Source organism: Oncorhynchus kisutch, linkage group LG17 (genome assembly GCF_002021735.2).
Source record: "Oncorhynchus kisutch isolate 150728-3 linkage group LG17, Okis_V2, whole genome shotgun sequence".
Taxonomy (NCBI): Eukaryota; Metazoa; Chordata; class Actinopteri; order Salmoniformes; family Salmonidae; genus Oncorhynchus; species Oncorhynchus kisutch.
The window spans coordinates 55149725-55166848 of record NC_034190.2 but is presented as its reverse complement, the minus strand read 5'-3'; the positions used below and the strand labels follow the sequence as shown (position 1 = coordinate 55166848).

Sequence of the window (17124 nt, the reverse complement as noted above, 5' to 3'; positions counted from 1 at the left end):
GAAGGCGTATTTTCTTCTGTTGAATCCATTCTGTATGTATTGTCCTGTTGCATCACCCAACTTCTGTTGAGCTTCAATTGGCGGACAGATAGCCTTACATTCTCCTGCAAAATGTCTTGATAAACTTGGGAATTAATTTTTCTGTCGATGATAGCAAGCTGTTCAGGCCCTGAGGCAGCAAAGCAGCTCCAAACCATGATGCTCCCTACACCATACTTTACAGTTGGGATGAGGTTTTGGTGTGCTGTGCTGTGCCTTTTTTTCTACACACATAGTTTTGTGTGTTCCTTCCAAACTACTTATCTTTAGTTTCATCTGTCCACAGAATATTTTGCCAGTAGCGCTGTCGAACATCCAGATGCTCTTTTGCGAATTCCAGACATGCAGCAATGTTCTTTTTGGACAGCTGTGGCTTCTTCCGTGTTGTCCTCCCATGAACACCATTCTTGTTTAGTGTTTTACGTTTCATGGACTCTTCAGAGATTTTAGCATGTTCCAGAGATTTCTAAAAGTCTTTAGCTGATACTCTAGGATTCTTCTTAACCTCATTGAGCATTCTACGCTGTGCTCTTGCAGTCATCTTTACAGGCACTCCTAGGGAGAGTAGCAACAGTGCTAAACTTTCTCCATTTATAGACATAGACATATTTGTCTTACCGTGGACTGGTGAGCATCAAGGCTTTTAGAGATACTTTTGTAACCCTTTCCAGCTTTATGCAAGTCAACTATTCTTAATCTTGGGTCTTATGAGATCTATTTTGTTCGAGGCATGTTTCACATCAGGCAATGGTTCTTGTGAATAGCAAACTCAAATTTTGCGAGTGGTTTTTATAGGGCAGGGCAGCTCTAACCAACATCTCCAATCTCATCTCAATGATTGTACTCCAGGTTAGCTGACTCCTGACTCCAATTAGCTTTTGGAGAAGTCATTAGCCTAGGGGTTCACATACTTTTTCCAACCTACACTGTGAATGTTTAAATTATATATTCAATATAGACAAGAAGAATGCAATAATTTGTGTTATTAGTTTGTCTGTTGTTGTGACTTAGATGAAGATCAGATCAAATTTTATGACCAATTTATGCAGAAATACAGATATTTCCTAAGGGTTCACATACTTTTTCTTGCCACTTTAGTTCCGACAGTGCAGCAATATCTAACAAGTAATATCTAGCAATTCCACAACAGATACCAAATACGCACAAATCCAAGTATAGGAATGGAATAAGAATATATAAATATAATATATGGATGAGCAATGACAGAGCAGCATCGGTTAAGATGCAATATAAAGTATAGAATACAGTATATACATGAGTAATGCAAGATATGTAAACATTATTAAAGTGGCATTATTAAAGTGACTAGTGTTCCATTTATAAAAATAGCCAGTGATTTCAAGTCTGTATATGGACAGCAGCCCCTCTGTGCTAGTGATGGCTGTTGAACAGTCTGATGGCCTTGAGATATAAGTTGTTTGTCTGTCTCTCTATACCAGCTTTGATGCACCTGTACTGACCTCGCCTTCTGGATGCTAGCGGGGTGAACAGGCTGTAGCTTGGGTGGTTGTTGTCATTGATGATCTTTTTGGTCTTCCTGTGACATCTGGTGCTGTAGGTAACCTGGAGGGCAGGTAGTTTGCCCCCGGTGATGCGTTGTGCAGACCGCACCGTCCTCTGGAGAGCCCTGCGGTTGTGGGTGGTGCAGTTGCCGTACCAGACGGTGATACAGCCCGACAGGATGCTCTCAATTGTGCATCTGTAAAAGTTTGTGAGGGTTTTAGGTGGAAAGCCAACCTGAGGTTGAAGAGGCGCTGTTGCCTTCTTCACCACACTGTCTGTGTGGGTGGACCATTTCAGTTTGTCCGTGATGTGTACACCAAGGAGCTTAAAACTTTCCACCTTCTCCACGCTGTCCCATTGATGTGGATAGGGGGGTGCTCCCTCTGCTGTTTCCGGAAGTCCACGATCATCTCCTTTGTTTTGTTGACGTTGAGTGAGAGGTTATTTTCCTGACACCACACTCCGAGAGCCCTCACCTCCTCCCTGGAGGCTGTCTCGTCATTGTTGGTAATCAAGCCTACTACTGTTGTGTTGTCTGCAAACTTGATGATGATTGAGTTGGAGGTGTTCATGGCCACACAGTCATGGGTGAACAGGGAGTACAGGAGGGGGCTGAGCACGCACCCTTGTGGGGCCCCAGTGTTGAGGATCAGCGAAGTAGAGATGTTGTTTCCTACCTTCACCACCTGGGTTAGACCATCAGGAAGTCCAGGATGCAATTGCACAGGGTGGGGGTGAGACCCAGGGCCTCAAGCTTAATGATGAGCTTGAAGGGAACTATGGTGTTGAATGCTGAGCTGTAGTCAATGAACAGCATTCTTGCATAGGTATTCCTCTTGTCCAGATGAGCTAGGGCAGTGTAGTGTGATGGCGATTGCATCATCTGTGGACCTATTGGGGCCGTAAGCAAATTGAAATGGGTGGAGGTGATATGATCCTTGACTAGTCTCTCAAAGCACTTCATGATGACAGAAGTGAGTGCTACGGGACGATGGTCATTTAGTTCAGTTACCTTTGCATTCTTGGGTACAGGAACAATGGTGGCCACCTTGAAGCATGTGGGGATAACAGACTGGGATAGGGAGAGATTGAATATGTGTCCAGCTGCATTCTAAACCTTTGGGGTCTTCTTTTTAGTGTGAGAGGCTCAACTCGTCTTCCTACTTTGTACTTACCACTCTTCAGCATTATACACATACTCAATCATTTGGTGATGCATCCAGCTCTTCCTTCCTGTCAATTGACTTTTTGTCTACAACCATAGTCCACTTAGTGTTGTCCCCCACCTCTACTTCTGAGTTGTGAAATCCTGAGCTGAACCTCTCAGAGGAAAAACTACCGCCCAGTAGCACTCACTTCCGTCATCATGAAGTGCTTTGAGAGACTAGTCAAGGACCATATCACCTCCACCCTACCTGACACCCTAGACCCTCTCCAATTTGCTTACCACCCAAATAGATCCACAGACGATGCAATCTCAACCACACTGCACACTGCCCTAACCCATCTGGACAAGAGGAATACCTATGTGAGAATGCTGTTCATCGACTACAGCTCGGCATTTAACACCATAGTGCCCTCCAAGCTCGTCATCAAGCTCGAGACCCTGGGTCTCGACCCCGCCCTGTGCAACTGGATACTGGACTTCCTGACGGGCCACCCCCGGGTGGTGAGGGTAGGCAACAACATCTCCACCCCGCTGATCCTCAACACTGGGGCCCCACAAGGGTGCGTTCTGAGCCCTCTCCTGTACTCCCTGTTCACCCACGACTGCGTGGCCACGCACGCCTCCAACTCAATCATCAAGTTTGCGGACGACACAACAGTGGTAGGCTTGATTACCAACAACGACGAGACGGCCTACAGGGAGGAGGTGAGGGCCCTCGGAGTGTGGTGTCAGGAAAATAACCTCACACTCAACGTCAACAAAACTAAGGAGATGATTGTGGATTTCAGGAAACAGCAGAGGGAACACCCCCCTATCCACATCGATGGGACAGTAGTGGAGAGGGTAGTAAGTTTTAAGTTCCTCGGCGTACACATCACAGACAAACGGAATTGGTCCACCCACACAGACAGCATCGTGAAGAAGGCGCAGCAGCGCCTTTTCAACCTCAGGAGGCTGAAGAAATTCGGCTTGTCACCAAAAGCACTCACAAACTTCTACAGATGCACAATTGAGAGCATCCTGTCGGGCTGTATCACCGCCTGGTATGGCAACTGCTCCGCCCACAACCGTAAGGCTCTCCAGAGGGTAGTGAGGTAGTGAGGTAGTGAGGTCACAACGCATCACCGGGGGCAAACTACCTGCCCTCCAGGACACCTACACCACCCGATGTCACAGGAAGGCCATAAAGATCATCAAGGACAACAACAACCCGAGCCACTCCCTGTTCACCCCGCTATCATCCAGAAGGTGAGGTCAGTACAGGTGCATCAAAGCTGGGACCGAGAGACTGAAAAACAGCTTCTATCTCAAGGCCATCAGACTGTTAAACAGCCACCACTAACATTGAGTGGCGGCTGCCAACACACTGACTCAACTCCAGCCACTTTAATAATGGGAATTGATGGGAAATGATGTAAATTATATCACTAGCAACCTTAAACAATGCTACCTAATATAATGTTTACATACCCTACATTATTCATCTCATATATATACGTATATACTGTACTCTATATCATCTACTGCATCTTTATGTAATACATGTATCACTAGCCACTTTAACTATGCCACTTTGTTTACATACTCATCTCATATGTATATACTGTACTCAATACCATCTACTGTATCTTGCCTATGCCACTCTGTACCATCACTCATTCATATATCTTTATGTACATATTCTTTATCCCCTTACACTTGTGTCTATAAGGTAGTAGTTTTGGAATTGTTAGCTAGATTACTTGTTGGTTATTACTGCATTGTCGGAACTAGAAGCACAAGCATTTCGCTACACTCGCATTAACATCTGCTAACCATGTGTATGTGACAAATAACATTTGATTTGATTTGATTTGAGTCAAACGTCATTTTTTTTCTCCCTTTGTGTCCAGGAAATGGCCACTGTCACTGCTCCTGGGGAGTATGCCAAGCAGGGGTCAAAGTCCAGAGGTTATCGACACAAGGAGGTGATTCAGCATCAGAGGGAGGCTCTGTCAGAGATGAGGGCCAGGATTGGAGCCTTGGAGCAAACATGGCCCCTGAGTAAGGAAAGTCAAAACTCTATGAATATAGAAAGAAAGCATGCACACAGCATGTTTTGCTCCCATGTGATATAATTGAACACGACAAAGGCTATTGCAGGATTAATTAGGGCAGGGACCAGGGGCCCTAAGACCCCATATCAGATTATCTCAGATAACGTTTTGTTTTTTTTAAGTAGGGAAAATACTTTTTTTTAAATTCTTAAATATGCTGCTTTTGTGCTGCTCCCTATCTCTATGCCTTGGTCAATGTCATTGTACATTGTCTATATATTTTATTTAAATGACTTAGGAGACTATAAAACTTTGTGTCCTCCAAAGTGTTCCTCTTCTCTGATATTTGGGTAACGGTTTGTTCCCTCAGAGTGCTTCACCCAGCAGGGGGCACCTAAGAAACAAGCAGGGAGTGAGACGAGCAAACTCAGCACACCGAGGTCTGCAGTGGTAAGCACCTGACCCAGCCTGGTCTCATAGACTAACCGTAACATAGTAAACATAAATCCGGGAACTCAAATTAGTATGATATGTTACGTTTGGTATGGTTACATAAGACAGATGGTTACTTTTTTTTCCATTGCAAAATGTATTAAAAGTTCTTAATTAAATGCACCCGATGAACATGTCCCAATACTCACTCTGCTGAGAAATTCATCTTAAAGCCTATGACTATTATTATCAACTTAGTATTGTGTAATGTCATATGTTACATGATCATTTCAATCTAGAGTGCCTGGCCACTCCATGGAGCATTGGGGGAGGAGACCCTGGAGCGCACAGCCAGACTGGACCTATCAGACGCCCTGGACCTCAGCGAGAGGACAGTGAGTGGAAGGATGCTCTCAGGGGTAGAGTGTTGGTGGCTATGACAGTGTTCTTCAATTCTAACCCAAGAGAGCTACAGGGTGTGCAGATATTTGTCCTAGCCCAGCACCTACTTGATTCAACTAATCATTAATTACTCCTCTCATTCTGTCTTTGTCTCTCTCTCTATTTGTTTCTCTCTCTATTTCTCTATCTCTCTCTCTATTTGTCTCTTTCTCTCTCTCTATTTCTCTCTCTCTCTATTTGTCTCTCTCTCTCTCTCTATTTGTCTCTCTCTCTCTCTCTATTTGTCTCTCTCTCCCTCTCTCTCTATTTGTCTCTCTCTCTCTCTATTTGTCTCTCTCTCTCTATTTGTCCCTCTCTCTCTCTATTTGTGTCTCTCTCTCTCTCTATTTGTGTCTCTCTCTCTCTCTCTCTCTCTCTCTCTCTCTCTCTCTCTCTCTCTCTCTCTCTCTCTCTCTCTCTCTCTCTCTCAGTACCTGGATCTGGCACGGGCGCTGTGCGAGGCTCTGGAGTTGAGCGAGGGCCAGCTGCAGGGGTGTGTGTCCCTGCAGCACCTGCCCCAGGAGGAGAGGGCCAGTCTGGCTTCTTTGCGTCACGCAGACCTGGAGCTGCTCCGGAGCTGCATGGCCCTACAGCACAGCCAGGCCCAGCGAAGTGAAACCCTACTGCAGCAGCAGCATAGAGAAATGACTACTCTCAGGTAGGGAAGTAAAAGAATGGAATACAGGGCCATGAACTAGATCCCTTTCCTCAATAGTGAATTTTCATGAAATTACAGAAAATATGCCTGTCACGCCCTGACCATAGGGAACCTTTTATTCTCTATGTTGGTTAGGTCAGGGTGTGACTAGGGTGGGTTATCTAGGTTATTGTATGTCTATGTTGGCCTGGTATGGTTCCCAATCAGAGGCAGCTGTTTATCGTTGTCTCTGATTTGGGATCATATTTAGGCAGCCATTTCCCCCAGTGTTTTGTGGGATTTTGTTTCTGTGTATTGGCCTGTGAGCACGCTATGACTTCACGTTTCGTTTTGCTGTTTATAGTTTTTTTTGTGAGTTTCATTTTAATTAATGTGGAACTCTATGTACGCTGAGCCTTGGTTCGACATTCATTATAACGATCGTGACAATGCCACTTAGCAGACACTTTTATCCAAAGCAATATACAGTACAGTGAGTGCATACATTTTTATAATTTGTATGTAATCCCTGCAGAAATTTTACCAAATATAACTTGGAATTGCTAGCACCACACTCTTGTCAACCAATCACCCGCTAACTGCCTACCGTAGGAGCAACACAAGAGTCAACTATTTATTTGACCTACTTTTATTGGTTGGTGTTTACGTAATGTGTCAACACATTTGATTGATGAGTAGAAAACCCACCTGCCTCAAGTGACTTGAAACAGGATTGTAGTTAGGTTGATTTGATCATTGATACGTGTCTATTACATCTGTCCTCCCCCTCTGCTTCCCTCCCCTCCCCCGCCCAGGGAGAGCCAGGCGGCGGGCCAGCAACTCCAGTCCAGGCTGGATATGCTGAGGACCGAGCTGGAGACGGAGAGCCAAGAGAGCTGCCTGCTCCGCGAGGCCTTGCGCCACACCCAGAGTCGTCTGGAACATGAGATAGACCTAAACACCAGGGCCGTAAAGAGCCGTAAGGTATAGAAAGTAGTAGAGCGGAGTGAAACACTCAACGAACCCAGAGGCCTATTTGTTTTGTAACACATATTCACCTTGATGTACAATAGGCTGGACCAGGAGATCGGCCTTAACACCAGGGCCGTAAAGAGCCGTAAGGTATAGAAAGGAGCCTGGTAGAACGGAGTTCAACAGTCCAACCCATGGGGTGATTTGCTTTGTAACACCTAAAATGTGTCTAGTCCAGCTAGTTAAACTTTGCTGGGTACCTGACTGTTTCTGCTTCATTAATGTTACTACTTCCAGGTATGCATGGGTAGGTAGTATTTGGAAAACAACAGCTGTGGTAAAATTCAGACGGTGCCGTTGAATCCCAGTCATGGTATGGTAGGAATTGTGTAATTTACCTGGGGCCATTATTAACAGAACAGACACAAGAACCTCATACTTTTGTTCCAGGTAATTTGCCCACCCTCAGACAAGCTATGCTGAGTCCATTGAAAATGGACATGACTAGTCGATTGTCCACTAAGCAAGTCCACACACACGACACACACGACACACACGACTCACACGAGACAGACAGACAGACAGACAGACAGACAGACAGACAGACAGACAGACAGACAGACAGACAGACAGACAGACAGACAGACAGACAGACAGACAGACAGACAGACAGACAGACAGACCGACAGACCGACAGACCGACAGACCGACAGACCGACAGACCGACCGACCGACCGACCGACCGACCGACCGACCGACCCTTCCTCAGGCTTTGTTGTGCTGTTCAAGCATGTATGGATTGATCAAAAATCAAGTAAGTGCTTAAGTAAGGTAAATTTCCTCCATCTACGGTAATATCAAGTAGATAGATAACTAACTTGGAACAATCTTAGGAAATGCTGATGGTGTCTCATTGGGATGCAGAATGGCAATTGACCATAGGGCTGAACCTATAACCTAAGGCTCATTATTACATACAGTATGAGTCAATAGCATCTACAGTACCAGTGTTCATACAAGTATATACAGTGCATTCGGGAAAATATTCAGACCCCTTGACTTTTTCCACATTTTCTTACATTACAATCATTTTTTCCCATTATCAATCTAGACACAATACCCCATAATGACTTGGTGGTTCCAAACTTCTTCCATGTAAGAATGATGGAGGCCACTGTGTTCTTGGGGACCTTCAATGCTGCATAAAAATTGTGCCTCGACACAATCCTGTCTCTGAGCTCTACGGACAATTCATTCGACCTCATGGCTTGGTGTTTACTCTGACATGCACTGTGGGACCTTATATAGACAGGTGTGTGCCTTTCCAAATCATGTCCAATCAATTGAATTTACTACAGGTGGACTCAAGTCAAGTCGTTGAAACATCTCAAGAAGGATCAATGGAAACATGAAGCATCTGAGCTCAATTTTCTCATAGCAAAGGAATAAATTCTAAAAACCTGTTTTTGCTTTGTTCATTATAAGGTATTGTGTGTAGATTGCTGAAGAAAAAAAAATTGAATCCATTTTGGAATAAGGCTGTAACGTAACAAATTGTGGGAAAAGTCCAGGCGTCTAAATGCTTTCCGAAGGCGCTTATAGAATATGTAACACGGCCATCCTCTTAAGGATTGGACCCTTTTTTCCCCATTTTCGCCTAAAATTACATTCCCAAAGCTAACTGCCTGTAGCTCAGGACCTGAAGCAAGGATATGCATATTCGTGATACCATTTGAAAGGAAACACTTTGATGTTTGTGGAAATGTGAATTAATGTTGGAGAATATAACACATATCTGGTCAAATATAAAACAAATAAGGAACTTGTGTTTTTTACATCTTTGAAATGGAAGAGGGAGGCAAAATGTAATATTCCAGATTTGGTGCAATTTCGATTTTGGCCACTAGCAGTGTATGTGCAAAGTTTTAGACTGATTAAATGAACCATTGCATTTCTGTTCAAAATGTTGTATCAAGACTGCCCAAATGTGCCTAGTTCGTTTATTAATACATTTTTAAGTTCATAACTGTGCACTCTCCTCAAACAATAGCATGGTATTTTTTCACTGTAATAGCTACTGTAAATTGGTCGGGTGCAGTTAGATTAACAAGAATTTAAGCTTTCTGCCCATATCAGATATGTCTATGTCCTGGGAAATGTTGTTATTACTGCAAAGTTTTAGACTGATTAAATGAACCATTGCATTTCTGTTCAAAATGTTGTATCAAGACTGCCCAAATGTGCCTAGTTAGTTTATTAATACTGCCTATTGCCTTTTGGCACACACAGTATCTGCTGTTGAATAAAATGGCTGTTTTACCATTTTGGACTACTATATATCCCCTACAGGATCGGCACCGATCCTGTAGGGGATATGTAGTAGTCCAAAATGGTATTCTATGCAACAGCAATTATGTGTCAAATGACAGTTTGGGCCATGTCTTAGGATAGGGTAGGGTGTCATAACTTGACACTTTAAAAAGGCTTTACACTCGGTGTATGAGTAGTATGGGACATGGCTTAATCCAGTGTGATTGTGAACTGATGTTTAAAACAGCCATTTCATTCAACAGCAGATACTGTGTGTACCAGAAGGCAATATGCTTTTACAGTGAATTTTAGAGTGGCCAAACTTTTATTTTCCACAGTCATGTTAACAAAACTACCTTGATTCCAGTCATCATAGTAGCCATTCTCTGGTTGTTTGTAGCATAGTGCCATTCATGTAAATTGACTGTAAGTTAACAGATCAGTAATTGAAAGGTATACTGTGGCCCCCGGGCCCCTCTGTCTCACTATGTGTTTAAGCTTAATATCTCATATCCATGAGTAAGATGGACTCAGCTTAATGTGTCTATGAATCAGGGTGAGGATTGGTATCAGCAGCATGTTTTCAGCATAATATAGCAAGTATTCAGCATAACCTTAATTAAGCGTAAAACGCTTCATATTAATAGCACTATTTTTATGGCCAGATCTGATGTGAAAAGATCTGATCTGATTGATCAAAAGACCAAATAGTGGAAAAAAACATCAGAGTTGGGCTGCCTGTCTAAACGCAGCCTTTGTTTGCTTTCCTCCATTTTCACCCTCCCCTGTCTTCTCCTCTATTCCCTCATTCCTTCTTAACCTCCCTCCCTCCTTTCTCCCTCTCAAACCCCTCTCTTCCCTCCCTCTCATCTCTCCTCCCCTCCGTCTCATACCTCCCTTTCCTCTCTCTCTTCCCTCCACAGGCAGTGAGTGTGGAGAAAGTCCAGAGGAGGAGTGGGAAGACAGCCTCTCACAGCTGTGTCCGTACTGAGGCCGGCGACAAGGTGAGCCAGAGCCACAGCTGGATAGACAAACAGACACATGATTCCTCTGCTGCTCGTATCAACTGTTTTTTTTTTATTAAATTTTTTTTTTTGACAGTATGAACACAATACAGAAAGACACGTTTGCATTGTGTGACTTTGTGAAAACCCATTAGATGAAACCCAATGGTGTTATAAAACAGCTGTATCCTGGGCTCCTGGCAGATACTGTTCCACCCAGCATACTTTCCCTCACTCTACACGCAGTGATGTCACTGTTTTAGTCCACAAACCGTTAACATCCTAGATTTACAATTTACTAGCGTAAGTTGCTTGTCTGCTTGGTTCTGTTCCAAGGAAGTGGCTTCCAGATGAACTTTGTGATATTTAATGAATGATTATTTAACATAGTATAGTCATCCTATATTGTCTCTCCTCTCCAGTCCTACCAACAACAACAAAAAATGGGTGGTTCTGACTTGCCGCTGCTCCACACAAAAATCACAGTTTGTTGTTTGAAGTAAACATACCCATCTAACTCAGTACCTCAACCACTGGCTGCGTGAGTCTGTCTACCACACTAGCATAATCTAAAGATCAATAGAAATGTCACTGTCACCTATTAATAATTCACATGCACACAGAGGTGTAACACACACCCCCGCAGCCCCCGTTATCAGCTTTAAAACTGCAACATTTTCTCTCAGCCTGAGGGCAAAATGTATAGAATACCAATAAATGATCTTTAAAACTGCTGCATTTTCTCTCAGCCTCATGGCAAAATTGATAGAATAGCAGGAGATTAGCTATAAAACTGCACATTTTTCTCTCTGCTTGCGTGTTACTGCACGCCCGCACACACATAACACACACACAAATACACTACCATTGCAGCCCCCAGAAGTATTAATTATAGCTGCTAATGCTAATAAGGAGGGAGGCTAGTTCAGAGTATCTGATATGGTTGGATTGGAGAAATCAGTAGGGTGGAAACCATACCTTCACTTATCCAGTCAGATGAATGGTTACCTCAAGGAAATGGGGATCGGAGGCTACATTTTGAAGATATTCCAATAGGGCCCCTGTCTTCCTCTGCCAAAAACACATTTCCATGGACTGTATAGAAAATTGATAATTAAGTACTTTTCTTCTGAACAGGCGATAGCGAAGACATCCAGCCTGCTGGAGAGGCTGAAGAAGAAGGAGTACGAGGTGGAGACCCTGAAGAGGCAGCTTGGGAAGAAGGAGTTTGGCAAGATGGCCTCCAAGCTGGAGCTGGCCATTGTACAGCAGCAGCCTCAACAGGCCCCACCACTGACAGAGCCCTCCTAATGTACTGTAATCCTGCCCTACACTGGAGTGACTGGACACCAGGGGCAAGGAGACCGGCTCAAGGGTCCTTTTTGACTTGAACAGCGGAGGACACTCATTACTACGAGACTAGTGAACACTGCTAGTGTGCGTCACACCATAGAATTAGAAATATAGCACAGCAGGTCTACTAGAACTCACCGTCCCATTCAAGTCAGCGTCAGTCTATTTCATTGCTTCACGCGTACTGTACCGCTGCTTCTGGCCATGAGGAAGTTTCTGCTGGTGGCTGTATACTACCACACATCAGAGCCATTTGTTCTATATACTGTATAGCTTTGCACCACATCGTAATGAGTGAATGCCCCTATAGAGATGATGGAATAGTCAATGCATGAGCATGTGGGTGCTAATGATGTGTGTTTCAAAGGCAGCTTTTCTCAGCTTCCCTCTGAGCTTTGAATGTAAAAAGTCTGTCGGGCTATATCTGCCACAGCTATATTATTTTAGCCGGAACACTTCACCGCTCTTGTTCATCCATTCACCACGGAAAATGAGGCCGTCTTTATGCACGACAATACAAATGCGTTCTTCTGCAGACATTTCTGCCGATACAGTATAATATTTTGGTTGACACGTCATTGCGATATCTCAGCAATAAAGAAAAAATGGCCAAGGCGTCCATTTGAGCGGCTATTTCGGGAGTGTGAGTGCTAATGACAGGAATATGCCCCTGAACCGCAGATACAAAGAAAAAAGGAGTCTGTTATTCCTCCTATCTGCAGTAGTCCTCCTCCCCCACTCCCGCCCTCCTCGCTATGCCTCGAGGTTGTTGTGGTCCGTTATCGCAGTGGGCAGAGAGAAAAGCTGATTCATTTATTCATCATCAGAGCCTTTTCTTGCTCACAGCAGCACATACCGTCACAGTCACGTGAGCATAGGATGAGAGAGAGTGGTTTGTGTGTATAGGTGCGTATGTGTATGTGGGAAGGTGTGAAAGGGTCAAGCGTGAGCGAGCATGCGCATCAGTGTGCTGTTTTGAGTGCGTGTTTGTGACGTGTGGCAGTGTTCATGACGTGTGTGAGTGAGTAGGCCTATGTGTGAGTCTGTCTCGGTTTGTGCATGTGATTGTGTATGTGTGCATGTGCAAAATCTATTATTCAGGATATTAATCCTCCATTGTTCTACATAAAGCAGATGCCACAGATAATAGAGCCAGTACATGGTTTGGTTTCTCTCTCTATTTGTTTGACTCAATTCCCATAAGGCAAGGTTCCCAAACTGGCAGCCTACCAAGTGATTTTATTTGGCCCCCCAAGTTTTCTCAGCAATAAAAATAAAAAAGGTTTATAATTATTATTTTTTTCATTTAAATTTTAATTTAAGACTGTAAAAACACCAGTAAATCAGCTCAAAGTCATTTTAATTTTGGAAATCTGTTCCAAAGTAATCTCACGCATAATGGAGAAATATATGTGATCGTATACAAATATAGGTTTGAAATGATTATGCTTTTGTGAAATATGATATCTGTTTGGGTTTTTTTGCGATCAATTTGCAGTCTACAAATTATTTCTATTATTATTTCAAATTATTATGTTCCGGGCCTCTGACCGTCTGCTCGAGAAAATATTGTCCCGCAGCTGAATCTAGTTGATGATCCCTGTCGTAAGAGATAATGAGGGCTACTCCTAAAAAAGCTTCTTGTCTTCCTCACTCACTGACCCAGATTTGGTATTTTAGTGCATACAAGCAGATGGTACACTTTTTTTGATGGTACAATGTTTCTTTGTTGCCTCCAGGCAAAAGTCTGCATCAGTCTGTCATCATTGCTCCTCTCTGATGTTTGCTATGGTCTACCTACCTCTATGGCCATGTGCATCAGTATAACTTCACCCCAATGCATTACTACTTGTTTCGGTGTCTTTCAGACATGTTTGTCACTCTATGCACTTTTGTTTTTACTGTCTGGACCATCACAGACAAACCACTGATTCATCTCCAGACGCCATTATAGTTTGTCTGCTTTCATTAATCAGGATCAATTATGTCTGTTTTTAACATGAGCATGTCACTCACTGGCATTGGTATGCCTTTGATTTCAGCTGGCAGTCCACAGCGCTGTGTTGAGTTGTTGCTAATTATATGTGTTGACCTCAGCAATTACTGCTCCTCCTCAGTCAGCCCCTTCTGAGTGGACACAACCAGCTAATTGGCACTGTGCAGATTCCAGCGTGTTCCTTAAAGGCACAATCTGGGATATTTCCTGCTGTTCAATGGTAAAATCAATTCATTATCTTGTTCTTGAGGAATATAACTTAAACATTTTATGGCCTGTTTAGTCCTTACATTCGTAGCTGCGCCGATGAAGTTGGCAGTGGTTGCATTTCTACAGCTCCCATCCCTCAGCTCAGTCACAATGCTACTGTTTGGGCTGAAACTTAACACCAGATTTTGGCTTTCATCTTTTTATAATCAGCAGAGTGCCCCTGGTTCGCACCATTGCCTTCGCAAACAGCTAGCTCAGCCACAGTCTCAGTGGCTTCCATTAGCAATGCTGAGTCAAGTTTGACCTCTCCTCACTGGTCATTTACTTAAAGACTATTCTGTTTTGTTTTATTATAATGTAGGCTATCTGTGTTGAGATTCATTCACACAGAGTTTGTAAAAGCATTGAGGTTCAGTTGACCTACATCTGACAGTATAAATAAGTATAAAGTATACATATGACAGTATTTTCTGATAAGCAGCCACTTCAACAATATATTATTACACTGAACAAAAATATACATGCAACATGTAAAGTGTTGGTCCCATGTTTCATGAGCTGAAATAAAATGTATTTGTTTATATCCCTGTTAGTGACAATTTCCCCTTTGCCAAGATAATCCATCCACCTGACAGGTATGGCATATCAAGAAGCTGCCACAGATGTCGCAAGTTTTGAGGGAGCGTGTAATTGTCATGTTGACTGCAGGAATGTCCATCAGAGCTGTTGCCAGAGAATTTAATGTTAATTTCTCTACCATAAGCCGCATCCAACATCATTTTAGAGAATTTGGCAGTACGTCCCGCCAGCCTCGCAACCACGGACCACGTGTGACCACTCTAGCCCAGGACCTCCACATCTGGCTTCTTCACCTTTGGGATTGTCTGAGACCAGCCACCCGGACAGCTAATGAAACTGTGGATTTGCACAACCAAAGAATTTCTGCACAAACTGTCAGAAACTGTCTCAGGGAAGCTCACCTGCGTGCTCATTGTCCTCACCAGGGACAGCAGTTTGGCGTCGTAACTGACTTCAGTGGGAAAATGCTCACTTTCGATGGCCACTGGCACACTAGAAAAGTGTGCTCTTCACGGATGAATCGCAGTTTCAACTGTACTGGGCAGATGGCAGACAGTGTGTTGTGTGGGCGAGCGATTTGCTGATGTCAACGATGTGAACAGAGAGCCCCATGGTGGCGGTGGGGTTATGGTATGGGCAGGCATAAGCTACGGGCAACGAACACAATTGCATTTTAGCGATGGCGATATGAATGCACAGAGATACCGTGACGAGATCCTGAGGCCTATTGTCGTGCCATTCATCCGATGCCATCACCACATGTTTTAGCATGATAATGCATGGCCCCATGTCGCAAGAATCGGTATCAGAATTCCTGGAAGCTGAAAATGTCCCAGTTCTTCCATGACTTGCATACTCACCAGACATGTCAACCATTGAGCGTGTATGAAGGCGTGTTCCAGTTAACGCCAATATCCAGCAACTTCGCACAGCATTGAAGACAAGTGGGGAAACATTCCAAAGGCCAAAATCAACAGCCAGATCAACTCTATGCTAAGGGGACATCTGCTGCTTGAGGCAAATGGTGGTCACCCCAGATACTGACTGGTTTTCTGATCCACGCCCCTATCTTTTTTTTTAAGTATCTATGACCAACAGATGCATATTTGTATTCCCAGTCATGTGAAATCCATAAATTAGAGCCTAATTTATTTATTTCAATTGACTGATTTCCTTATATGAACTGTAACTCAGTAAGACCTTTGAAATTATTTAATGTTGCATTTATATATTTGTTCAGTGTAAAAAGGTACAACATTTAACCCCTCCCATCACAAAAATGTTCCGGTTTGAACATTTACACAGGTATTCCTCAAATAACCTTTTTGAATCGGAAAGGTTGCCTCTGTGTGGCAATTTTTAGAACCCCAAAATGTTCTTCCAGGCTTCTTTACTTCTAAGAGTGTAATGTACTCTGCAGAAAAGAATCTCCTACATTCATTTGTTTGAACATGTTGCTCCTCTATGCCTTGATATTATTGATTTTGGGGAGTGCCAGTGCAGTGTTGTTGGACATAAGGAATGGAAAAGGCTTTGTTAGACGAAAGATATAGGAACATGCACAGCCTGTTGTGTTCATTAATCACTGTGTCTAGTTTTTACTTTACTGTTTGAAATAAAATCATGTTTGTTATTGCACTGGGTCATGGAGAATACAGTATGCATACTAGATTTGCTTGTGGTACTTGGATCCATTTTTTAATTCAGTTGATTTATGATTATCGTTTTTCCATTTAGTATCACTATTATTATTGCAATGTATTGATAGTATTCATCCCTGTTTGCTTAATCAGTACTTATACTTGTTTGTTCATCTATTTGTGGTGCACTTAGAGATGGTTTAAATGACAATCACTGTCATTTGATTAAATATGTTATATAAGCTGTTACTAAGCTGTTACATTTCAAGACTTCCTTGCTTTTTTGTCATAATGGCTAAATTCCTTTTTCATCCGACAGTGATTTGATACCATGGTAATTGAGAGCTTTGATCTTGCCTCCCATCTCCCTTTCCTCTGTCGGAAATCCTCTCTATTTCTTGCTGCATTGCATTAGTTGAAACAAAGACTGTTCTCAGGGCAGGCCTGGTTGTAGCTAGATACTGTATGTTTGAGTCGAGTCAGGGAAAATTTTAGCATTTTATCTAGCCTTAATCTTTTTCTTAACCTAATTCTCCTAACCTGCCACGTTAATTCTCCTAACCTGCTGTGTAAGTTCTCCTAACCTGCTACAAAAAGTCAAAACCGGCAGACCTGCCCTGAGAACAGTCTTGGTTTCCACTAATGCGATACAGCTCTATTTTCTCCCGTCTCGCTCCATATATGGTGTGACTCAGGTAGAGTGGGTGTTGCTGGCTGAGGCAGCCCCTCCTTCATAGATTCAGAGAAGCCAAGCCTCCCATGCGTGAGTCATAGCACATGACT

General features: G+C 43.2%; 1 protein-coding gene across 1 annotated transcript; it reads left to right on the top strand.

The window, feature by feature from the left end:
* The first annotated feature begins 4626 nt into the window (after window positions 1–4626).
* Window positions 4627–16590, top strand: LOC109906990 (forkhead-associated domain-containing protein 1-like). Its single transcript, XM_031794107.1, has 7 exons — window positions 4627–4774; window positions 5138–5217; window positions 5499–5594; window positions 6072–6298; window positions 7093–7261; window positions 10483–10563; window positions 11701–16590. Exons 1-7 carry the CDS (start codon window positions 4627–4629, stop codon window positions 11872–11874), a joined length of 975 nt encoding a protein of 324 aa, XP_031649967.1. The 3' UTR covers window positions 11875–16590.
* The last annotated feature ends 534 nt before the right edge of the window (window positions 16591–17124 follow it).